The sequence below is a fragment of the Oryzias latipes genome, chromosome 10 (assembly GCF_002234675.1).
Source record: "Oryzias latipes chromosome 10, ASM223467v1".
Lineage (NCBI taxonomy): Eukaryota > Metazoa > Chordata > Actinopteri > Beloniformes > Adrianichthyidae > Oryzias > Oryzias latipes.
The window spans coordinates 28326677-28351833 of record NC_019868.2 but is presented as its reverse complement, the minus strand read 5'-3'; the positions used below and the strand labels follow the sequence as shown (position 1 = coordinate 28351833).

The 25157-nt window shown below is 42.1% G+C and overlaps 2 protein-coding genes across 5 annotated transcripts in view; one reads left to right on the top strand and one right to left on the bottom strand.

Annotated features, from left to right (window-relative positions):
- Window positions 1-991: 991 nt before the first annotated feature.
- slc26a2 (solute carrier family 26 member 2) lies at window positions 992-7640 on the bottom strand. 3 transcript variants are annotated; one of them, XM_011480560.2, is made up of 5 exons: window positions 7527-7640; window positions 4944-5573; window positions 3665-3955; window positions 2884-3332; window positions 992-2179 (listed from the first exon to the last, which is right to left on the bottom strand). In XM_011480560.2, the coding sequence occupies exons 2-5, from the start codon at window positions 5550-5552 to the stop codon at window positions 1375-1377; spliced, it is 2154 nt and encodes a 717-aa protein (XP_011478862.1). In that variant the 5' UTR covers window positions 5553-5573; window positions 7527-7640; the 3' UTR covers window positions 992-1374. The 3 variants fall into 3 exon arrangements, with proteins under 3 accessions (XP_011478862.1, XP_020562484.1, XP_011478863.1); XM_020706825.2 differs by having other exon boundaries at window positions 4944-5664; window positions 7527-7622; XM_011480561.3 differs by having other exon boundaries at window positions 4944-5568; window positions 7527-7622.
- Window positions 7641-9082: 1442 nt separating this feature from the next.
- The window catches only part of LOC101163713 (rod cGMP-specific 3',5'-cyclic phosphodiesterase subunit alpha), a 31746-nt gene continuing 15671 nt past the window's right edge, over window positions 9083-25157 (top strand). Inside the window, exons 1-6 of one of the 2 annotated variants that reach the window (XM_023959399.1) lie at window positions 9083-9179; window positions 10917-11253; window positions 16693-16834; window positions 19849-20001; window positions 24165-24254; window positions 24576-24716. In XM_023959399.1, coding sequence (XP_023815167.1) covers window positions 10925-11253; window positions 16693-16834; window positions 19849-20001; window positions 24165-24254; window positions 24576-24716 — 855 coding nt within the window. In that variant the 5' untranslated portion in view covers window positions 9083-9179; window positions 10917-10924. The remainder of the gene's footprint in view (window positions 9180-10916; window positions 11254-16692; window positions 16835-19848; window positions 20002-24164; window positions 24255-24575; window positions 24717-25157) is intronic. The other variant, XM_023959400.1, reaches the window with a different exon arrangement.

The window sequence follows — 25157 nt, the reverse complement described above, 5'->3', positions numbered from 1 at the left end:
ACAGATTGAAGACAAACTTTGTGAAGTAATTTTTCACATTCAGGACTGCCTTTGTTGACGGAGAAAGTCTCCAAAACAGGAAAAAAAAATGGGAGAAGAGAGCATTTAGGCGATGCTTGTATCCACTGTGACTCACTGGTTTCTTATAGTATTAAGGGTTTGGCAGACCGTTTACTGACCAACCCATTGACTAAGAACACAAGGTTATGAAGTCATCATTCACGGGATTCCCAATGTTTAACATCGATTTACCAACGTTTGCTTTTACCTGATGTTGATATTTACCCATTTAAAAAAAGTGCATTATCTTTTTTCTTTGGTAATGATACATGTTTCAGAACATAGGCTCAGAGGCACGACCATTCAAATGAAAAGAGGCTAAATATAAAAGCTGAGAAGTCTTTGAAATGTGAGTTTTTAAGGAAATACTATTGTTTTTTCCATAAGTAACATGCTTTGAGAAAATACTTAGAGAAAATCTACAGGTGACCGCTTTTTTTTTACATCTCCTACTTTGATGGGAATTATCTAAAATAAATGAAAATCTAAGAGATATTACAGACACTTGAAAAATTTCTTCTGACAGTCAGAAATCTGTGCACTCGAATCTCTAAAAAAAAAAAAAAAAAAAAAACTCTGATCACTCAACAGGCACAATGACTATAGCAGCTGAAATGTGGACTTTATCAAAATAATGTTTGGAGCTGAAGGTCAGAACAGAAAGAGAAAGATGGTGATAATTCTGTTGGATCCTCAAACTCCTGTCCTAACAAGTAAACCGTTGCTGCCGTGTGATTGACTGATAAGACATGTAACCCTTGTGCTATCCTAGGCATTTTAACGTTGGGAGTTGGGTCATCTAGACCCACTAGACAGAGCTCTGAACCTTTTTTCTTCAATGATTTGTGATCTTCACTGGTGTCCATGGATTACATGAAATCTTTCCTCCTTTATCCACCTTTGTCAGGGTAGGGAGAACACGTCAAAGTAAGGGGGGGTCATCTAAGATAGCACAAGGGTTAAGTCCAATTGAAACTAAAACATATTCAGGGGATTTTCTGAAAAAGCTTTTCTTTGCTGGTTAAAGTTTAGACAAAACTCTGTAAAAATATCCCCTTTATGTCTTACTGTAGCAGCTTTAATAACAGTTCCCATCATTCACTCTTTTAAAGCTTAAATGCAGACCTGGTCTACAGAGTAAAGTTTCTCCTGGAACACTAAGTGCTTTTCTGTCCCGCAGACTCAAACTGCAGTGAACTGTAACATATGCAAGGGCTTCAACTTCCACCACAAACTCATTAAGGCACAATCAGTGAGATCTTTGGCAGTATGTGAGACCTGAGCAGTAAACATGGATGTGAATGGATGTGGAACTTAGCCTTGGCTACCAAAATCCCCATTAGCAGTGGCGAGGCTTTGAGCGTATTGTACCCCGTCACTGATGGTGAAGAAAATCATGTTGTTTTTTCCAACATCACCGTCGTTTTTACTGCTGAAGTAACCTCCTCTTTCCAGGGAGTCCAGGACGGAGGGATTACACTGGACCAGCACCACTTTGATTCCAACCTCGCCGTAATCTTTGAGGACCTCCTTCAGAGCATTGACCCCGGCGGTGTCCAAAAACAAGACGCCACTGCAGTCAATCACTAAACTGTGAAGTTTTCTGGACGACTCCTGGTCAAGCATTAAGGTCACTGCCTCAGGACGGTTCTCCTCTGGCTTCATGTTTGATTTCCCTCCGTTCTCTTCCTGGTGCTTGCTCTTGCTGAACTTGACACGGCGAGCCTTCTCCTTCACTGGATCCAGCCCGATGCGCTTATACAGGCATTTTTTGAACAAGCTCTGGTTGGCGTAGTAGATCGGCGCTGCATACCTGAAAACAGCCACTTTGGGGTGCACCTGGAGACCCCGGTAAGACGACGCGTCTTCATAATGCTCCCTGGTATCAGCCCGGCCCAACTCCAGGATCTGAGCTCGCTGGGTTCTCCCCAGGACAAAGAAGGCCGAAGCCAAAACCCCCACCAGGAGGCCGAGCTCAGTGTTGACCAGCGCCGACGTTCCCATGGTTATGAGCCAGACGGAGGCGTCCACTCGGTTGACACGCCACATCCTGGGAACATCGAGGAACTTTCGTAGAGCGCCACGTAGATTCACCACGATGATGACGGCTAAAACACACCTACCCCAAAAAGACACAAAAAAAAGAAAGACAAAAGTCTTTGTTTGAAAGATTGACTTAAGCAAACAAAAACATGCATCCAAGCAGCAGCTCTGCAGTTGGAACATTTTTAATTAGCAAGACAGACTTTGTAAAACCGTCAGTATAAAGTGCAAATATTATCACCTGACTCAGAGTTTGTTTGTTTTACTGATTTCTCTTTAGGGCTAAATGTCCTTTTTGTTTAATAGGAAATTAAATTCAATAATACTTGTTTAACCTTCCAGTTCTGGGTCAACACCACAGTCGCACCGTCTTAAAACGTAGTTTTAGTGCCAAAAGCGAGCTGACCACGATCCAGAAGAAAAGCCTGGCGACTAAGAAAATTGAAGACATAAAATAAAGCTCTTGACGACTCGGCTGAGTGTGAGACAGTCATCAACATTCAACAGAGGCCACAACTGGATCTTATTGAGACTAATTTATATCTATAATTCTATACATCAAACTTAGACAAAATGTTAATATATCTATGTATAGATATATATTTCTTTTATTTTCATTGCTTGAAATCAATCAATTCCAAATCCAACTTTGTGGCCATTCGTTTGTTACGAAGGTTTTGGGCCACAAATAATCAGCAAATGAATTGAGGGGAACATCCTGCCAAGCTGGCAGAAGACTGTACAACCTAAACGAAAGCCGACAGCATCCTGTTGACTTACTTCTGCAGGGAAAAAAAGAGAGGAGCAATGACCAGAAGCACCAGCAGCAGAACGAGAGCAGTGACCAGCCCAGAAATCTGAGTCTGGCACCCCGTGGATTCTTTGACGAGAGTCTTTGTCAGAGCAGCGCTGGTGGTGAAGCAGCGGAAAAAGGAGGGCAGGATGTTGCAGAAGCCGATGGCGTACATCTCCTGGTTGGCGTCCACCTTGTAGCCGTGCTTCTTGGCAAACATCTCTGACAGAGAGACGGTGATGGCGAAGCCCACAATGGCAATGGAGAAGGCGTCTACCGCCACGCTGGGGATGAGTGACCAGGATGGCATTTGGGGAGGGAGGAAGCCAGTGGGGATTGCACCAGCCACCCCTGACCCATATTCAGCATTGAAGTGGCCAAAGTGAGAGGCCAGAGTAGCGATTATGACCACAAAGAGTTCAAAGGGGATGGGAGCCTGAAGACATGGAAGAACATCAATCATTCCAAATTTCTGAACAGGACATCAAAAAAAACTTTTTTTTTTTTATAGAATACCATAGTGACAGTAATTTGCTTGAAACCAACTATGAAAACTAACAGAGCAACATCTCTATTGACAGGATGTGGTGTCACAAACAGATGCACACTGGTTCTTTGAGTCAGACAAACATTGTTTTCCAAGTCAAACATGGCAGTCTATGATAATTTTCAATTGAGTCAAGGTGTTGGAGGACCTAAATCCCCTTCTACAGACCATTAGGTAAACTAAGGAGAGGCACCACCAGTGATGATGTAGCCCTTCTTTACCTTTAGCTTGGCTTTGAAGCGGTCATTGAGCTCCTTTGCAGGGATTAGCACTGCCAAACACAGCAGACTGGTGATGAGGTCACAGATGTTGGTTTTTCCGATGTTGGTGAGCAGACCGTACCAGGTCTTAAACAGAGCGAACCAGCCCTGAGGCCTTGGGATCTTCAGGCCCAGGAGGTACTTGAGCTGCGAGGTGAGGATAGTCAGGGAGGCTCCCGTGGCAAAGCCACTGAGAAGGGAATCCGAGAGGTAGACCGAGACGAACCCGATCTGCAAAAGGCCCATCAACACCTGGAACAGAGAGGCACGTGTCAGGGTTCAACCTGAGAAAGGAATTTCTCTAAAGTAACAGCTGAATTCATCAAGAATAACCCACTCTGATCATCTGTTCATCTATTTTCAGTGTTCCCAGTAGTCTTTTAACCCTAGAACACTTTCGCTGTAAAAAGTTACACCATCACTTTTGGGGGTTAAGTTTTACCTGACATCCCAAACAAAAGGTACTCACCATAAAAAAATAGATCAAAACATGAAAACACATGATATATTAAAATGATTTTGTTTTATTTTCAATTTTGGTATGTGTAACAAAATGAAAAAGAAAAGCACAGAAGGTTCCAAAAAACATGCTCAAAAGTTATTGAAAAATTAGGAATTTGAGAACAAAGAAATTCCTAAAAAATAATAAAACAATACTAGAAACTTGGTGTTTGGTCCACTCAATCCTGGGACGTATGGGACTTCTTTGGAGAAGGCACAGACTCCTTGACGCGCGACATATTGAAATCCATGTAAATAGTTTTGCTCGGGTGAAAATCTCCCAGCGATGGTGCTCTAGGGTTAACTATGGTTCTGCAGTTTTTAGCTAAAATCAAAGAAACGTGTTGTTCTAGAGGACATACTGTAGTTTCTGCAGAGAAGCAGGAGTTTATTTGAAATTCACCTATGAGTTGTGGGCGGACTGTTGGCACTCCTCACCATTACTTAAGGCAATCTGTTTACACTCTCCCACTAGCTTACGGCCCCCTTATACCCCCAACCTAACATTAGCGGTGCACCAAAATTGGGGATCAATATCGTAGCCATCCATCCATCCGTACAGTTTAGATCCAGATTCCATCTCAGACGAGGAAAACAAAGACGTTCATGGATCTGTTTGTCTGAAAGTGGATGCATCAGAATGGAGCATCTTTTCTACCTCACAAATACAATTTCCATCAGGAGAAAAATGCCACAAGAACATGTTGAAAACATAATTTCTTTGGAGGGAAACACATACCTGATAAATCCCAGCAGTGAATGTGACAGTAGCTCCCACTGTGATGGCATAGCAGCTCCTGTCACATATTTGTCCGTCGCTGTTGTTCCCCCAGCCAGACAGGAAGACGGTGGCGTTGTCGCCGCTGACCCCGCCCTCTGTCAGATATCCTGCCAAAGCCAATTCTCTGTCCACAACCTGCCCCACAAGCAGGCAGAGAACTCCAAAAATGCCCACGGAGATATGTCTGGAGGACCCCAGGAGGGTGTAAATGATGGACGAGAAGAAAGACGTGTAGAGTCCATATATGGGGTCCTGACTGGCCAACAGGGAGTAAGCGATGGACTGTGGGACCAGCAGGATTCCTACAATGACCCCTGACATGACATCCCCCAGAATCCAGTCCCTGAGCTGGTAACGTGGCAGCCACTGCAGGATCGGGACAAAGCCCAAGATTTTGGATTTGGCCTTTTGTGGGGTGCAGGAACAGTGTTTCTTCAGCCGCTGCGACACCGCCACGTGCCATTTTGTCTGCGGTTCTCCTTCAGCCCTCTCCAGAATGAGGGGCTCCCGCAGACGGGCCTCGGTTCTGTCCGGCTCCGCTGTGCAGCAGCCATCCTCCTGCAGCATGGCTGGACCGTCGAGTCTGCGCTGGTGTGCAGATGAGACAAAGACATCGAGCCTGTCTTTACTGGTATTGGTCACATTTTTGAAGCCTCAACTCCTCTCAAACATTGACACACTGTAAAAAAACTCAATGTAAAAACAAGTCCCTTCTATTTATAATCATTATTTACATTTAAAAAGGTCAAAAGCAAACCGCTTGCTCGTCAGAAACGTCATTCGGATTCCTTAAACTAACTTAAAGTTACATGTTTGTTTTTTTAGCTCTGCTACCTCATAAAATTAAACCTTCCTTAAATCATCAGAACCGGCTTGTCCCAGCTGGGACTTGAACCTTCCCGTTTGGCGAGAGTGCCAACCACTACACCACTGTGCCTTAGGGTTGGGGTTTATTACAAATTTTCCTGACTAAACGTTTTTTATACACCAGGAATTCAACAGTCAAAGTTTCATTCGGATGAGGAACAGTGACACCTGGTGGCCAGTTAAGGCCAAAGCAGCTCAAAAAGGCTGACTAACATGGTCACACTAAGGAAAAGGTTTGAATCCCGTGTCTGCAATGAAAGCCAAGAGGATGCTCATTAAAAGTAGTCATTAAAATAAATAGAGATGGCAGGAATCACTCAACCTGCACCAAAAGAACAAAGTCTTTTTTTTAAAGGGTTAACTTATAAATAAAAATAAAGAAACACCTAATTTAGACACATTTACCAAAACTGGTTTCTGATTAAAAAGAAGAAATAGCCAGAATAAAGGATAAACTTTTGGTTTGGGTCACTTAAAATACTCTTTATTTAGATATCTTAGATTATAAAACAATATACAGCCTTAAGAAAGAGGAGTTACAAAAATGACTGAAGACTAAACGTCTGCCTTTGGAATTGAGGACATGAATGAGATTTTTTGAAATTCTATGACTAAAAGGAGCTGAATCTGAATTAATCACACGCCGTTTTCCAGAGCCGCCGGACACGCTCCATCGCCGGCCTTGACCAACTTGGTTCTCTGTGTAAATACTGAAGACACAGGCGTCTCTGTGGAGCCGTGAGGTCGGTCATGAGGCCACAAACATCAGAGTCAGGGGCCTCATGAACGGCACAGCAGGGACAGCTGAGGCCAGCGTTTCATCTGACGTGGCAAACAGGAAGCAGAACTTCCTCCATCCGGCAGCCGATTGGCTCCTGAGTCAGTAGGTCGTCTCACCTTTGCCATTTGAAGGAGGTGGACGTCGTCATTGCAGCGCTTCTCACTACCAGTTTGACTGGCGGAACTGCTCCCGCATACTTTATTGACATGCCTGTCATAAATACGTCTTCATTAAAGGCGTGACGTCAGTCTGCTGCCATTGAAAAAGGTCAGATTTACACAGACGTTTAGCCTGAACTCTGGAAATAAAAGTCTCTGATTTATGCCACTTTAGAACACTAAATTATATGAATTTTACTTGATGGGTGTCGTGGTAAACAGACATTCAAATCACAAGTAACATCCCACATATTCTAGTAACCAAACAAATTTGAATTTATTGACATTTAGATCTCAATTCTGTCCATTTGTATGACTTTAAAGTGAAAACCTTCATCTGTTCCCTTAACAGACAAAAAAAAGTGATTTAGCTTTTCTAAAAGGAAAAAAAAGTCTCTTTCTTCTGCAAGTCTACATTTTTTAATAGTGCTTCACGATGACTTTCTCTGCCGATGACGTATTTAAAAGTGACAAAGTTTTACAAACGTAGGAGAAACTCTTACTATATTATTATACATTATATTAGACTGAGATGTGCAGAATGCGTTCAAAGTTCCTGCCTGGTCTCGGTTTTAAAGCGGCAGACGTCCCGGACCCGGAGGCATGAATGGGAGTCTTTGTAAACAACAAGTTGTCGACGTGGAAACCGCCGGAAACGTAACCGCTCGGAGTCCGAAAACGCGACCCCCCCGCGCCAGGAAGAAACCCTCAGACTGTAATTTATGACACACTAACCTGCGCGGGGAACCGGCGGCAGTTGGGACGGTTTTACGGAGCTTCTCTGCTTTGATGCTTCGCTCTTATTCCGCCTCACGTTCATTTTAGCTCCGCTCCGTGCGTCATGACGTAGGCAGCGTCATGGCGTCACCCAGCGTCTGACGTAACAAAAAGAGAAAAACTTTACACGATAAATAAATTTAAAAAATTAAATAAATAAATACAAAGGCTCAAAAAACGATCTTTTGGATTAGTCTTTAGTTTATAAGTTAACTCTCGCATTTATATATGTTTTTCTTTTCTATTTTTTATTTTTAGTTGTTTATTTCCTTCTGTGATTGCTTTATTTGGTTATTATTGAACACCAGTTGGTTTAAAAAAATTACTTATAATTTTGTTCTGAATAGTTAAGATTTTAAAAATCAAAATAATGTTTTGTAGTCAGAGTTATGTTTTATTCTTATATTGTATTGTTCTCAATGTTGTATTTTTGTATTGTATTCTGGAAATGTTCAATAAAAAACCCATAAATAAAAACATGTATTGTTTTGTTTGTTCCTACTTTATTTATTTTATTTTATTCTGTTTTATATTATTTATACATTTTTAAAATTTTTGTTACTGCAGCCGATTTTACACCGCACAGACATCCCCACTTGACTGACTGGTCATGCGCGTTTGGTTATTTATTGTTTTTTAATATCTTTTTTTTGTATCACCTGTTCTGTCTGAAGCTCCTCCTCCTGCAGGTATTGTCCCCAAAGGAAAGGCAGTTGCTCTCTGCCTCATATCTGCTTTACGGAAAACATTTTAAAATTGAAACCTTTCAATTGTTTGAATTTACATTGTATTAAAAAACATCTATACTTCAAATCAGAATCCATTCATATTTGATATATTTAACACATAAATGAATAATTATTAGTCTAAATGTGGGATTTATTCAAAGTTTAGACTTAAATTTGATTAAGATTTTGTTTCATGACCTTAATGAATCTTATTTAATATTTATTTGGGATGGGGCAAACACTTTTACACTTCACTATTAAACAAAGTAGCCGTTAAACAGAAATGTCTTTTAAATGATTCCCTTTTTTAAATTATAAAGAAAAAACTTTTTTATTTTTGTTCAGTGAAGTTGCAAAGCTTTATCCCTTTTATTTTTTATCACTACTAAATATGTGACAAAATATTCTAATTTAGCGAAAGACAAATGGATCCTTTCACATATTCAATAAGAAATATAAAAAATGCAGTCACAATCACAATTCACTTTATCATATTACATGTACTAAAACTAGTGATAGGTTTTTTGTTATTGGGCTTACTGTTGAAAAATTGCCAAAATTGAGTTTTTGAAACTTCCGAAATAATTTCCAACAGCTGTGAATGAAAGTTTTTTTTTTTTTTTTCCACCGTCTTGTGTTCAGCCAGCAATTTGGCTGAACTGCTTCTTCTGCAAGACAGAGACAAGAATCCCAAACAGTGTCATTAAACACTGAACTCAGCTGTAATCCTGCCTTGTAATTGGATGCAAGCTTATGTCCACACATGACCATTTAAAACCGTCCGTGTAATCCCTTTTTTTCTTCTCAGACATCTGCAGTTGGGCTGGCGAGCAGAACTGAGGGATTACACACTTCGCTGGAGGGGATACCAGGACTTTTACAGGTACAGCTGTTGGATTTTTATTTTATCGTAGATATCTTTTATCCGTTTTTGTGTTAGGGTCCATATACAAGTATATTAATCCTTCAATAGAAGACGTCTTTAGTACCAGGGTTAGTTACAAGCTGCTTTAAATCAGCAGACCCCCAGCATGGCAACAAAACCACAGAACAGACACAAGCAACAATATTAAAGGAAAGGGACATGAACTATTATCAAGTCTTCATTCCTTGTAAACAAGCAACAGGTGTACACTACTTGCACACCAGTTGCACGCTCCATGCGAGCAGCCTGACGGTCAGAAATTAGAGAAACAGAGAGCCGCTATTGTGGGCATCCTACAGGTGTCCTACAATCTTAAATGTGTTTGTGCCTGATCAGTAAGGAACCAGTACCTATACCTTAATAACGACTAGAGTGTGGCGTAAGGACACCGTACAAGAGCATCATCTGTACGCCATAAGTGCTTGTAACTTCCATTAACCTTAACGAATACATTTACCGCACAGACGACAATGGTACGGTACATTTTCATGATGTTCCTCGAGGTGACTGCACAAGCCTCAAGGGAACTGCAAAACACACCTGTGCTCCCCTTAAGATGCAGCTGCTCCTCTGTATGACCTTCCATGGACCCGGACAACCCAAAACCCCCACAACACCTGAGCGAGTCGACCCTTGCTAAGGTGCAATATGACGAAGACCAAAGAATGCGACCAAAGACCTGATTATACAGAGCTCAACGGTTTTAGCGTCGTCTCGTTGGCCTTTTACCAGCAGGACATTCCGCAGACACCTTCTTTATGTTACCTACATGCTTCACTTGTAAAACTATTACTGATATGGTTAAAAAGAAGAGACATTATATTCCTAGAGTTGCACATTTTCTTTACATTTCTTACACAAGTTTAATCCAAGCAAACACAAACATTTAATTTTTGTGAAATTTCCTTAAACATAAATGTTGAAAAGAAAAGTTTTTCTTTTTAGTTTTTGTAGAACTCTCTCTTTTTTACATGAAAAAGGATAGAGAGGGATTTTAAACAGTCACAGAACACATCTACTGTGTTAAATAATTTTGAAGCTATTTAGCCTGCATCCCTCCCATGAGCATAAATGACAGCATCATCTGCATATATAATGATTTCATGTGTTATCCCAGTTTTAAAATGTATTTTTTATTTGAAGAGGCTTTTAATCAGTTACTGATAACTGATCATTGATAACTGATACCCATTGGCACGAATATTGTTGTGAATTCGGGATATACAAATAAAATTAACTTGAATTGAATTGATAACATCTATTGTGAAGGAGAACTTTGAGGCCATTTAAACGCATCCCTCCCATGATCATAAATGAAAGTGTCATCTGCATATACTGTATGATGATTTCATGTGTTATCCCAGTTTTAGAGCGTTTAACCCTTGTGCTATCTTAGATGACCCCCCCCCCCCCTTACCTTGACGTGTTCCCCCTACCATGACAAAGGTGGATAAAGGTGGAAAGATTTCATGTATATCCATGGACACCAGTGAAGATCACAAATCATTGAAGAAAAAAAAGTTCAGAGCACTGTCTAGTGGGTCTAGATGACCCAACTCCCAATGGTAAAGTGCCTAGGATAGCACAAGGGTTACAGTGTGACATTAAACAGTTCCTGCTGCAAACAACCAACAAACCAAATATCTGATTTTCCTGCACAACAACGGAATTCAACAGGTCTCGTTTTTTTGTCAGCAGTAACCATGGTGGACGCAGCGGCAGCAGAGCAGTTCCTGGATGCCAACCCACAGATTGCCAAGCAGTACTATGACCGATACCTACGGCCTAAAGTAATCTCAAATCTGCTGGAAGGCAATCGCAAACCAGCTGTGGATATCAGCAAGTATCACGATTTGACCATGACGGACGAGAGCGAGATCCTCTTTGACCTGGTGAGGGACATCCAGGACAACCTGCAGATGGAGAAGTCCATCTTCAAGCTCATGAGGCACCTCAGCTTCATGATGAGAGCAGATCGCATGAGCCTCTTCATGTACCGGCAGAGAAACGGTGTAGCTGAGCTGGCCACCAGGTTAGACCGCCTTTCTCACAACACACTGTTGGAGTCTGGGTATCTCTCTGGGTCACAACTGTTTTCGTTTATTCATTCAATCATTCATTCATCTTCTAATCAGTTTTATCCACTTGGGGGTATGGGGCTGCTGGAGCCTATCCCGGCGCCTTGCCGATGAAGGCAGGTGACACCCTAGACAGGTCACCAGTCTGTCACTGTACAATTGTTTTCAAGAGATTGAATTTGAGATGCCCACACACATTTTCAGCAGTTCCTGGACATTAGCTGCAGTGGCTCAGTCTTTTGTTACTTGAATTTTGAACATCTTCAATTAAAAAGAAGGACCAGAAATGTCTTACTTTAGAGTCAGAGACGAGCCCTGGATCTCTCGAGTTGAATGTTCTCCAGTTCATGCAAGAAATGTGGGACAACTCTGCAAAGGCTTAAAACTGCTGCCTGGTTAGAGAAAAAGATTAGCCAGACATTTCAGGTCAGCTGTTCTCCTTTAGAATATGGTCTGTATAAGAAGAGCACGCACAAATGTCTTTAAATTTCATAGAGATTTCATAAAAATCTATCTATCTTAGATGACCCCCCCCCCCCTTTACCGTGACGTGTTCTCCCTACCATGACAAAGGTGGACAAAGGTGGAAAAATTTCATGTAATCCATGGACACCAGTGAAGATCACAAATCATTGAAGAAAAAAGGTTCAGCGCACTGTCTAGTGGGTCTAGATCAGTGTTTTTCAACCTTTTTTGAGCCACGGCACACTTTAACCCTGACAAAAATCCCGCGGCACACCAGCATCCAAAAAAAAAAAGCAGAAATTCATTGTCTGTATTGATCGACAGCACCCCCCCCCCCCCACCCCGCAATCTCACGTGGATTTGTGTGATAATTGTGGCAGACAAAGCAGGAAGTTGCGGCTGTTTTTTTATTAAGAGATGAACGCTGGTATTTTTGTTAGAACTGAGCGACTTTATCAGCAGAATTAAGAACAAGGAAGTGAAGACTTTAACCACTTCTGATTGGTCAGACTGATGACATGTGATTAAGCCTTCAAGAATGATTGGCGGAGACAGTTAAAGGGGTGGGACTTTTCTTTACACAGTTATAGCTGCAGCTAAATTGTTGTACTGTGATTCTTATCAAAATGTCTTTAATAGACATAAATAAACACAAAGAAAAAGTAATTTAAGATATTTTATATTCCTAACTACTCAGTGTTTTATCAGGGCCTGTTTGGATGAACACAGAGCTGAAATCCTGGAGATGGAAAATATTTTTAGATCAGTGAATGATGGCAATTTCCCACGGCGCACTTGACCCACGTGTGCCGCGGCACACTGGTTGAAAAACACTGGTCTACATGACCCAACTCCCAATGTTAAAGTGCCGAGGATAGCACAAGGGTTAACTGGCAATTGGCAATCCAACTTTCAACCCGTGGTCTTCAACCCGGGTCCTGGAGATCCACCATCAGCTTGTCTTTCGAACATCCTGGTCTTAACTGGACCAGGTGTGTTCACCTGAGCAACTCAGACAGCTCTGAAGAGACATACGTAGATCAAAACAGCTTTTCTTTTTAAATGTAAATAAAAATGTAAATTAAAAAAAAATGTAAATAAAAAAAAATGTAAATAAAAAAATGTAAATAAAAAAAATGTAAATAAAATGTAAAAGTAACCAGATCAGTTCAATAGATAATTATTAAGTGGATTGCTGACCTGGATACCGGATAGTTCATTAGAAATGTGCCTCTGAGTTGTGAGGCACATGTGTGACTACCACGCCCCTTTTTCATTCCCTGTTACTGAGAGCTCTTTATTTACGTATTATCACGACAGCTTACAGCCCCTCACACCCCCAACCTAACATTGGCGGTGCAACAAAAATGGCAACCAAAATCGAATCTTTTCATCTGCTCCAAATCACAATGAATTAAACAAACAAATACTCAGAAACACAATTTCAGGGTTCTTATGATCATGAAAAACCGGGAAAGGTTTTGGAAATTGAAAAATACAATTTCTAGGTCCTTGAAAAGTTTCTAAAAAACAAAATCTTCTGTGAAGTTTAGGAACAGTTTTGGAATTAGTACAAAAAAAACATAAAAAAATATAACAGTTAAACATGAAAATCTAATTTAGATGGTGGCAGAAGTTCAACCTCACGCTATCGATGACAAGAGTTTCCGTCAAGCAGATCGAGTTGTCATCAGTTCAGCGCTTGACACCTACAACTTGCTATCAGACATAGCTTATGAAATGCTACTTTATGCCTGGAAATGTACAGTAGCTTTGACAACAAGCAGCTTTTCAAGGAGGAGAATCAACTGTGGTTAATGAAAGACCATGATCAGAAACTGGAAATCTACAGACTTTTCTCCAAGTCCTTCGACAGAAGAAGAAAAAGAGAAGCAGGGCTGGTGAGCCTCATGAAAGGAAAAAACTGATGAATTTTATTCTAATATTCTGAATAAACAGGCTGGGCACTAACCTCATAAAAACTATAAGGTGAGCTGTAATTAAAAGTTCAGAAGTCACAATGTAACCATGTCATATAGACATGATCTGTTTTGTTCATATGGTTGTAACCATATCAGAGGTCTGTTTTGTTCTTCCTTCTAACTTTATGCACAAACATTACAGTAAAATATTGACCAGTATGAACTGTTTATTTATATTGTTTGTGAGTCAATCCTGACGACAATATAGTGCACAAAGCAGCGAAGTCTGTGGATGACCAGCTGGACGCTTACGTTGTGGGTGTGGTCAACTTTGCAATTATTTTTTTCTCATTTTTGCAATGATTTTTGGGAGATAAGGACGCGTCTACAACTTTCATTACTGGAACGCGCTGGTTCATTCTAAGATTCCCTATTGTGTGACGGGTAAATAAATAGGCTGATCTTTCACTCTTCCAGCAGCCTATACCGGGGGAAGGGGGGGTCTCCTGCTCCCCCCATCCACCTCATCCGAGAAGGAGGGTCTAAGGGTAGGGATCCCCAGTTTAACTTAGTCTGTCTAGTTTAGTTCACCAATACGCTACTGTATTTATTTTTTTATTTATTTTATTTTTATTTTTCCACAATGCGTCGAAAGCAACAAATCTCACAATACAGAATGTGGAAAAAATGGACATCCCAGAAGCAGCTGCTTATTATTAGGGGTCCAGCATTTTAGACAAGCATAAAAATACAAAAGATAAGTGGCGGAAGGAAAAGAAAAGAAAAGAAAATAATTTCATAAATAAAATATACTAATAGAATGCGAGAAATGATGGTAATATAGTGGAAAGTGTTAGACAATAGGGACAATGAATTTGAACAACATAAACTCTGGCGTGTGGCCATATAAGTGTCAACAGACAGAAAGAAATCACAAACACGTTAATAGATGGTTTCGGTTGGAGCAGCATTTTCACAGTATGTTGACAATAATAACAATTTCAGTTTCCTTTTAGACATGTACATTGTTGCAGACTGTTTAACGTCATTTTCTAAAATATTCCAAGTTTGTGGACCTCTAATACAGACAGAGAAGCTTGTACATTTTAATTTTCTGTTTTTGCCTTTTAGCATATGCTTTCCCCTGGTGTCATGGTGATAAGAGGGCAAAAAAAGTGGTATGAGGTCACACAAACGACTATTTAATTTATTAACAACACTGTACATTGTGGATGCATTATGATACGTGTTGAGTTCCGGTAACTTAAGGAGGCTGTATCTGTGGAAGAGTGGATCCGTTGGGGAATTTGGCGTGGACCAGGTTATTGCTCTTATTGCTTTCTTTTGTGTAATCAGGAGTTTTGCCGTGTAGGTAGAATATGTGTTATTCCATATGATGTTACAGTAATTCAGGTGGGGCTCAAACAGGGATCTGTACAATGTTAGCAATGCATCTGATGGGAGCATGTGCCGAATCTTATAGAATAAACCAACAAGTTTGGATAATTTTTTAACTAGTTCATCTATGTGTTTTTTTAAATTTATAAATTGATCTATGTGGATTCCAAGAAATTTGATCGAGTCCACCTGTTGAAGAGATTGCCCATCTATATTTATGTTCAATTTCCTGTAGGTGGATTTGTGTCTGGATGTGTGGAATATGATAAAAAAAAGTTTTGCTCGTGTTTAATGACAATTTATTGCATTTGAACCAAGTATCTACTTTTACTAGTTGTTCATTTAAGAGTTTTTCCAATAAGTCGATATTTCTACGTGACATGAATAAACTAGTATCGTCTGCAAAAAGTATTTTGTGGATGGCTCCAGAACAGAAAACAAAATCATTTATATAAATTATGAAAAGAAGTGGTCCCAATATGGATCTTTGTGGTACACCCGTTTGAATGTTGAGTTTTTGTGATTTTAGTTCATTAACCTTTACATATAGCTCTCTTCCACAGATATAACTCCTGAACCACTGGAGCGCTAATCCCCTGACCCCGTAATGCCTTAATTTGCTGAGTAAGATTTCATGATCTATAGTGTCAAATGCCTTAGAAAGATCCAGAAAAACCCCAATACCATATTCACCTCTTTCAAAGGCGTCATTGATTTTTTCTACAAGATCTAAGATAGCCATACCCGTGGTGCTGTTTTTCCTAAAGCCATATTGTTGTGGCACTAATACATTGTGTTTTACAAAATAGTCTGATAATCTTGAGTATTTTGTAACCGATTTTATATTTTGTATGATTAGCGGTGTGAAGTCGGTTGAGACTACTGTATCAATAGAACTGAATTAAATTAAATTAAATCTGCGACTGTTTAATTAAAAGAAAGCTTAGCAAGTGCCTGCGACAGGAGCTGACCATGGTGCTGAAGCAGTGTGACTTATGCCAAAATGAAGAAGTTCAAGGAAGCGCAGGTTTACGTGTTCTTTGTGTGGTTTATTCGTACTTCTTTCGTAGTTTTAACGTGGTTCATTCGTGGTTCCACATATATTCACGTATGATCGGTTTTCATCTTGCAACATGTGCAAAATGTACATAGCGGCTTTGTGACACATCCTTTAGGGGCTGAGAACTGAACAAAAGTGTCTTAAACTGACCCAAAATAAGAAGTTTTCACAAAAGTTCTATACATTTTTCTCTTTGTATTGTTTAAGACAGATTTTTTTGTACCTTAGCAGGGCCCAGCAGGGGTGTGAACACTAAAGAAATCTGCAGGCATTAGTGGAAATGTGTCAGGATAAAAACTATCATGGCCTCCATGAAAATGCCTGACAAAAACAATTTGTTTAATCAGTACGTTCTGTAAAAACTTTTGGCTTTTGGATCTTTGCTCCTGAACTTCCGGACCTGTCCCTCTTCTTGCTGCTCCACACCTTCTCTGGTGTTTTCAGCAGCTCCGGCTGCTCCTTCACCTTCATCAAACCAAAGCACAGCATGTGACAAAAGCAAATCAATGGCCCAAAGTCTAATAGTTACATTTTGGTTTCTTTTTTAGGTTGTTTAACGTCCATAAAGATGCAACCTACGATGAGTGCCTGGTGCCACCTGAGAGTGAAATCGTGTACCCACTGGACATGGGCATTGTGGGACATGTGGCCACAAGCAAGAAGATGGTGAACGTTCCTGACGTGTCGAAGGTATGTTCTCTCACAGTGGCTACAGATCCACCCAGACCTAACTATGTGAGACACAGGAGAGCAAACCCAAGTGGCTCTCTTAGGCTGAGTCTTTGGGTGAAGGTCCTGGCTGTAGGGGTCCTGGTGACGCTAGTGTGGACCACTGACACAGTCCTTGATGTTATTGATCCCTCTGGGCCATCACCCATGACCAGTTTGCACCATGTGACCCTTCCAGGGGGAAATCCCTCAGCTCCTGTGATCGTTCAAAGACCTTTAAGAGGTCCTGAATGGGTGGAAGCGGTGTTCCACACAGGCCCTTTTTGTGTTAGGCTTTCCTGGCACCTCCAAACAAGAGGAAATCCTGTTGGAGAAGTTGAACCAATTCATCACATAAAAAACTGCAGGGGGGGGGGAAACATGTTGTTGTTTTCCTTTTGACCACTAGAGGACGACACAACACAGCCGTTGACACACTTAATTCTGTAGAAGCAAAGCCAGCTCAATCTCATTACAGCCTTTGACATTTGGAAAAACCTTGCAAGCATTCTCTCTCTGTCTCTGTCTCTCTCTCTCTCTCTGTCTCTGTCTCTCTCTGTCTCTGTCTCTGTCTCTCTCTCTCTCTCTCTCCAGCCCACACCTGTCCACTTTGTTATTGTGATATTTCCACTTACTAGAACACATAACCCAGAACCCAGATTCCTTTCAGTGGCATCATTTCATGCATCATGGGGGTACTGGGCCATGAAGCTGCCCCCCCCCCCCCCCCCATCCCCCCAGTCTTCGGCTTCAGTCATAACGGAGCAGGACTGACGGCTGCAGAGGAGCGTTCATGTCTCCACATAATTGGCTGGTTTTATGATGCTAATGCAGGAACGAAGGCCTTTCAGTGGGACTGGAAATCTCCCTGAATGCTATTTCCATTCCAATCCAATATAACTCCGGCCGGCCTGTCAGGATTCCAGTCCTGTAGGTGGGGATTATGGAGTCACTAAGAGCCGACCTCCGTTTCCACCCGCCGCCTCTCTGCAGCCTTGGCTTCACAGTCAATGCGGTGATCACATCACTTAGAGTTAGGGCTCTCTCATCATTTAAGATGTTGTCGCTCGTAAGGTGTGTTTATTTATGTGTGTGTGTGCATTCGTGGAAGGTAGACAGGCTTCACACGGAGCGAGTTAATCTGTCCTGAATTAGAACGATCCCAGATTACTGGCAGAGGTCACTGAGCTGTTTTCACAGACTCAGCACAACATCCTCCCTCATCTATTCTGTCACTCTTTATTGTTTCTCCGACGGCGACGTTTTGGACCTGAAAGAACTGAAGTAGAGCAAATGTGATGCAGATCAACCCGAGAGGCTCAGTGACTCTGAAGATGTTTGGATTTCAGATCCTGATGGTCAGAAGAACATGTGACTTTCCTGCATAGAAACACATACGTGGAGATTTTAATCTCCAGAATAAACACCAAGACTGAAAGGATTTTCAGTGGAAACCACCTAAATGAGGCAGTTCCATTTCATAATAATTACAATCCATTCACTCCTATTGTGGCTCACCCCATCCATCATCAGCAGCTCTGCCATGCCCCGCCCACATGAAGACCAGGTGTCCTCCAAACAGATAAGACTGCAACCAAACCTCTTCAAATGTGCTTCTGTATGTTACTGACCACCAGGCACGCAACGGACTACACGCACATGTTACTTCTGCGTTCGATGTTAGACCGCTCAGTCATTTCCTGTTTGGAGCGTCGATGGCAGAACGGGGTTGTTTACATAAAGATGACTGAGTCTATGGAGTTTACTAGATGTCTTCTGGAGCTTCCAAAAGTCAAAACAACTCAAATCTGGCTCTGAAAGGCCATCAGGTGAACAAAAACCTGAAGACCTGAGTAGAAATGCATTTGAAGTTAACTGATGCGGTGCGTTCAGGGACACAGCGATGGCACCTCGATGTGCTGTTCTCTCGTTTTTGAAAGGTTAAATGTGTCTTTTGGATGTCATCATATAAAGAAACATCAACATACACTGCAAAAAAAAAGGAATTGATACACAGCTTTGTTTTCAGGAAATCAACGTCTTCAGGTAGCTACAGGTGGGAGTAACTCAGCGGTCTCATTTTTAAACGGAAATACGTCATTACATCATACTAACAAGTTGTTTTAGTCCAGGGGGGTCAAACTCATTTTCACTGAGGGCCACATGGTTGTCCTCAAAGGGCCAGATATAACTTATACGTGTAACTAAATGTAATGAAAAATAAATGTAACTCCTCCTTAATGTTAAATAACTCATTATTTATTTATTATAACTTTTTAAAGTGACAATTCCGGTTGCATAGAAAACACGTTTGCTTGTTACTTTAGCATAAATCCTTTTAAATTTAATTCTGTCGGGTTAAGTTATATGGATAGTGTTTAAGTCTTAATGTATAGTTGCCCAATCCAATATTTCAGGTCAGATTCCCCCTAGATATGAATGAATACAGATCAATTTTTACTTTTTATTTTAGGAAATTGAAAACTTTTATGCTCTCCCTGGCCACATAAAATGACATGGGGGGCCACATTTGGGTTTGACACGTGTTTTAGACGATTCTAGTTCTTTAATTTCAGGTACTTTTACACACGTCAGTGGTGTGTTTGTTTATTGTTGTCTTGTGACTCGCATACATCATATAGAAACACTCCCACCTGCGTTTAAATCGATAAACATGGAATGAATGATGATGATGTGATGATCCAGATTTGTTCAGCCCCTCTGGATGCAGCAGCTTCCTGCTGGTTTAAATCACCTTCCTGTCACGTTGTGGTTTGTGGAAGTTTTTCTTTGGTCGTCTCCGTTAATTGCCCCTGTGACGCCCCCGGGGAGAGCATCATTGATCAGCGCATGAGGGAGATGCGAGTGGAGAGCAGCTGAGTGTGTGGGTGCTGGAGAGGCTCCGAGTGCAGCTCTCATGTTCAAGGCCGGCATGTTTATCAAAGCCGGGACGGGAGACCCGGTCAGACGTTTGTTCTCTCCTTTCTTCCCCTCAGAGCTCTCATTTCAGCAGCTTCGTTGATGAGCTGACCGAGTACACGACCAAAAACGTCCTCGCCATCCCCATCATGAACGGGAAAGACATGGTGGCTGTGATGATGGCGGTCAACAAGGTGGATGGCCCGAGCTTCACCGCCAAGGATGAAGAGGTGACATGTCTTCCTTTGCTTTCTCAATCTGACAGTGTAGGAAGCATTCAGCTCAATTAAGTTCAGTTTGTTGGGTTTTGAAGAATCTGGATGATGGGAAACTGGAACTAACCGTGTGTGGCAGTTTCAGTTTTGCCTCAAATGTTGCAGGTCAGAAGAATTATGCAGCCATGTTTATTCTTCTTTCTTGCAGCCGGTTTAGCTCGTGCTGGTTTGCGGCGCCTTCCGTCCATGAAACCAGGGTTCGACTCCGGGCTGCTCCCTGTTCCCTTCTCTACCCCTGTGCCGGTTCCAAGCCCGGTTTGAGAAGGTTGCGTCAGGAAGGGCATCCGGCGTAAAACATTGCCAAGTTTACCATGCGACTTGTTCGCTGTGGCGACCCCTGATGGGAGAAGCCGAAAGAGGAAGAAGAAGTTTATTCTTCTTTCTTCTTTCTCTTTCGGCTTTTCCCATCAGGGGTCGCCACAGCGAATCATCCTTTTCCACCTCACTCTATCATGAACATCTTCTACCCTAACATTAGCCAACTTCATGTCCTCTGTCAAGACATCCATGTATCTCCTCTTTGGCCGTCCTCTTGCCCTCCTGCCAGGCAGCTCCATCTCCAACATCCTTCTACCAATATATCCACTATCCCTCCTCTGAACATGTCCAAACCATCTCAGTCTGGCTTCTCTGACTTTGTCGCTAACACAGGCAACATGAGCCGTCCCTCTGATGTACTCGTTCCTTATCCTGTCTAACCTGGTCACTCCTAAGGAGAACCTCAACATCTTCATCTCCGCTACCTCCATCTCAGCCTCTTGTCTCTGTCTCACTGCTACCGTCTCTAACCCATAGAGCAGAGCTGGTCTCACCACTGTCTTGTACACCTTTCCTTTGAGTCTTGCTGGCACTCTTCTGTCACACAACACTCCTGACACTTTCCTCCACCCGCTCCAACCTGCCTGCACTCGCCTCTTCACCTCTTTTCCACACTCCCCATCACACTGAACTGTTGACCCCAAGTACTTAAACTCCTGCACCTTCTTCACCTCAGCCCCCTGTAACCTAACGCTTCTACCTTGATCCCTCTCGTTCAGACACATGTATTCTGTCTTACTACGACTGACCTTCATGCCTCTTCTTTCCAGAGCAAACCTCCACCTCTCTAGCTGTTCCTCCACCTGCTCTCTACTCTCACTGCAGATTACAATGTCATCCGCAAACATCATTGTCCAGGGAGATTCCTGTCTTACCTCGTCTGTCAGCCTGTCCATCAGCATAGCAAACAAAAAAGGACTCAAAGCTGATCCTTGGTGTAGTCCCACCTCCACCTTGAACTCCTCTGTCTGACCTACAGCACATCTCACCACCGTCATACTTCTCTCATACATGTCCTGAACTACTCTGACATACTTCTCTGCCACTCCAGACGACCTCATACAGTACCACAGCTCCTCCCTCGGCACCCTGTCATACGCCTTCTCTAAATCTACGAACACACAATGCAGCTCCTTCTGACCTTCTCTGTACTTTTCCATCAACATTCTCAAAGCAAAAATGGCATCAGTGGTGCTCTTACGGGGCATGAAACCATACTGCTGCTCACAAATCTCCACCTCTTTCCTAAGCCTGGCTTCCACTACTCTTTCCCACAGCTTCATTGTGTGGCTCATCAACTTTATTCCTCTATAGTTGCTGCAGTTCTGCGTGTCACCCTTGTTCTTAAAGATCGGAACCAGAACGCTTCTCCTCCATTCCTCAGGCATCTTCTCACTCTCTAGAATCCTATTGAAAAAACTCGTTAGAAATTCCACTGCTGTCTCTCCTAAGCACTTCCATACCTCCACAGGTACGTCATCAGGACCAACGGCCTTTCCGCTCTTCATCCTTTTCAGAGCCTTCCTAACCTCATCCTTTCCAATCTCTGCTACTTCCTGCTCCATAACAACCACATCTTCCTCCCTTCTTTCCCTGTCATTTTCCACGTTCATCAGCTCCTCAAAATACTCCTTCCATCTTTTCTGTACACTCTCCTGGGTTGTTAGCACCTTTCCATCTCTGTCCTTAATCACCCTTATCTGTTGCACGTCCTTCCCATCTCTGTCTCTCTGTCTGGCTAGCCTGTACAAGTCCTTTTCTCCTTCCTTTGTGTCTAACCTGTCATATAGCTCATCGTAAGCTTTCTGTTTGGCCTTTGCCACCTCTCTCTTCACTCTACGCTGCGCTTCCTTATACTCCTGTCTACCTTCCTCAGTCCTTTCTACATCCCACTTCCTTTTAGCCAACCTCTTCCTCTGGACGCATTCCTGTACTTCCTCATTCCACCACCAAGTCTCTTTACCGTCTTTCCTCTTTCCAGATGACACACCTAGCACTTTCCTACCTGTTTCCCTGATAATCTCTGCTGTAGTTTCCCAGTCATCTGGAAGCTCATCCTGACCACCCAGGACCTGTCTCAACTTCTGCCTAAATTCCTCACAAGTTTCTTCATTCTGTAGCTTCCACCACTTGGTCTTCTTTTCTGTTTTCCCTCTCTTCTTCTTCCTGACCTCCAGAGTCATCTTACACACCACCATGCGGTGCTGTCTGGCTACACTCTCTCCTACCACCACTTTGCAGTCATTAACCTCTCTCAAATGACCTCGTCTACATAGGATGTAGTCCACCTGAGTACTCCTACCTCCACTTCTGTATGTCACTCTATGTTCCTCTCTCTTCTGGAAGTAAGTGTTGACTACAGCCATTTCCATCCTCTTCGCAAAGTCCACCACCATCTGTCCCTCCAGATTCCTTTCCTTCACACCAAACCTGCCCATCACCTCCTCATCACCTCTGTTGCCCTCACCAACATGCCCATTAAAGTCTGCTCCAATAACAACTCTCTCTCCTCTGGGGATACCCTCTATGACCTCATCCAACTCACTCCAGAATCTCTCCTTCACTTCTAACTCACAGCCAACCTGTGGCGCATACCCACTGACTACATTCACCATCACCCCTTCAATTTCTAACTTTAGGCTCATCATCCTGTCTGAGACTCTTTTCACCTCTAGAACACTGTTTACAAACTCCCCCTTCAGAATCACTCCTACCCCGTTTCTCTTCCTATCAACACCATGATAGAACAGTTTGTATCCTCCTCCAATACTACGTGCCTTGCTGCCCTTCCACCTTGTCTCCTGCACACACAGTACATCTACCTTCCTTCTCTCCATCATGTCTGCCAGCTCTCTGCCTTTCCCTGTCATTGTGCCAACGTTAAGAGTCCCTATTCTCAAACCTATGTTCCTGCCTTTTCCCTTCTCTCTCTGGCCACGGACCCTTCTGCCTCCCCTCTTTCTTCCACCAACAGTAGTCAAATTTCCACCGACACCCTGTAGGTTAACAGCATCGGTGGCGGTCGTTGTTAACCCGGGCCTCGACCGATCCGGTATGTCAAAAGTGTTGTGGATGATTCGCATGGTTATTTTGGCAATTTTTACGCCGGATGCCCTTCCTGACGCAACCCTCTCTATTTATCCGGGCTTGGGACCGGCACAGAGGCAACTGGCTTGCAACCCCTGTGGCTAGATTATGCAGCCATGTTTATAATAGTTAGAATAAATGTCAGTCTTTGGCAGAAATTTAGAGCTACAGAGTTTTTGTTGCATTTTGAAAGAATATAAAATGTTTCAACAGGAAGAAAATCATTTTGTTCTGGATATTGTAGCACCAATAACTTAAGCTAAAAATACCAAAACAGTTCTGACTCATTGACTCTGTAAATGTAATAAAAAAAATAAATAAATATGTTATTCAAACAATAAATGACTTTTGTTAAATACATAAAAGCTCAAAACAGCAGGAAAAAAAATCTGATTTTATAAAATTCTACATCATCAGATGAAACTCTTTTAATGTAAAACATTTCATTATGTAACTAAAATTAGTTTAAAACTTTCAGAATAAAAGCTTAGTTCATAGTTCATGCTGAACTATGGATTCCCTCACTAACCTTTGTTGGGATTCACTGAAATCTGGCAGCAACCAGTTCATGTTTTAACACGTCATGTGTCCACAGGAAGGTTTCTGTCTTCAAACATTTCATGTAAAATATTTACAGATAATTTAAAACAAAAATCCATATTCTTGTTAAAATGAACTAACAATAAATGGCAGAACTTTTTGTTTTCTTCCAGATTTTAAACAAATACTTGGATTTTGCCAACCTGGTTCTGAGAGTTTTCCACCTGAGCTACCTTCACAACTGTGAAACCAGAAGAGGACAGGTAAGTGAAGGGAAGAGAAGGGGTCACAAGCAGAACAACGTCTTTCCTTTGGAACCCAAAGTTCTGCTTTGATGTCTGCTTTTCTTTGGTACCATTTATCCTAAAACCCTTCAGGTTCTGATCTTCCTTTACTGGACTTTTAACTAAACTTATACCAGAAAAGTTTTTGCACCCCTTTTGCTGCTTATTAATGACTGATCTGAGCCCCCCCACCAAAACAACCATTTCTTTACAGTCCAAACAATAATTTAAAAAAGCTTATTTTCACAAAAACACACCGCTGACTGTGAAAAGCGGTTTTGTTGTTTTTTGTACTTCCAGGTTCTGCTGTGGTCGGCCAGCAAGGTGTTTGAGGAGCTGACGGACATTGAGAGGCAGTTCCACAAGGCCTTGTACACGGTCCGAGCTTTTCTCAACTGTGACCGTTACTCTGTGGGTCTGCTGGACATGACCAAGACCAAGGTGGGTTTCTCCACACCCGGACTCAGTCACAACGATTCTGCTGCTTTGATTGGATCCTTCTGTGTGAATATCTCAAACTTACTTTGCAATAACGGAGGTCAGCGGTGCAGAAGAAGAGAGAAAATACAAAAAAAAACTTAATAATTAAAGCCGTATGCGGCGTTGCATGGCCAACAGGCGCTACCCACCCTCGACGGCCACCTCTACGCGCCACGGCCGCCCTTACCCTCAACCTTTGATAAATGCTAGTCAAAGCTGTATTTGCTAATTAAGCTAACTATTGTAGTTATGGTAATGTGGTTAAAAGTGCTAGCATTGCGATCGACATCATCAGCACACTAAGAAAAAAATATTGCTCCATTGGTAAGAGCAAAATCTCAGAAGTTGATGGAAAAAAAACAATTCACCATGGTGGTTTTTCTGCTAATTTTATCTCCATAG

Excerpts from the sequence above, each read along its gene's own strand:
- slc26a2 (XM_011480560.2), bottom strand. The coding sequence starts at position 5,552 with ATGCTGCAGGAGGATGGCTGCTGCACAGCGGAGCCGGACAGAACCGAG. Across the intron at positions 3,333-3,664 it reads GCTTCAAAGCCAAGCTAAAG|GCTCCCATCCCCTTTGAACT; the intron begins GTAAAGAAGGGC and ends CCATGTCTTCAG. Across the intron at positions 2,180-2,883 it reads CTCTTTTTTTCCCTGCAGAA|GTGTGTTTTAGCCGTCATCA; the intron begins GTAAGTCAACAG and ends TTTTTGGGGTAG.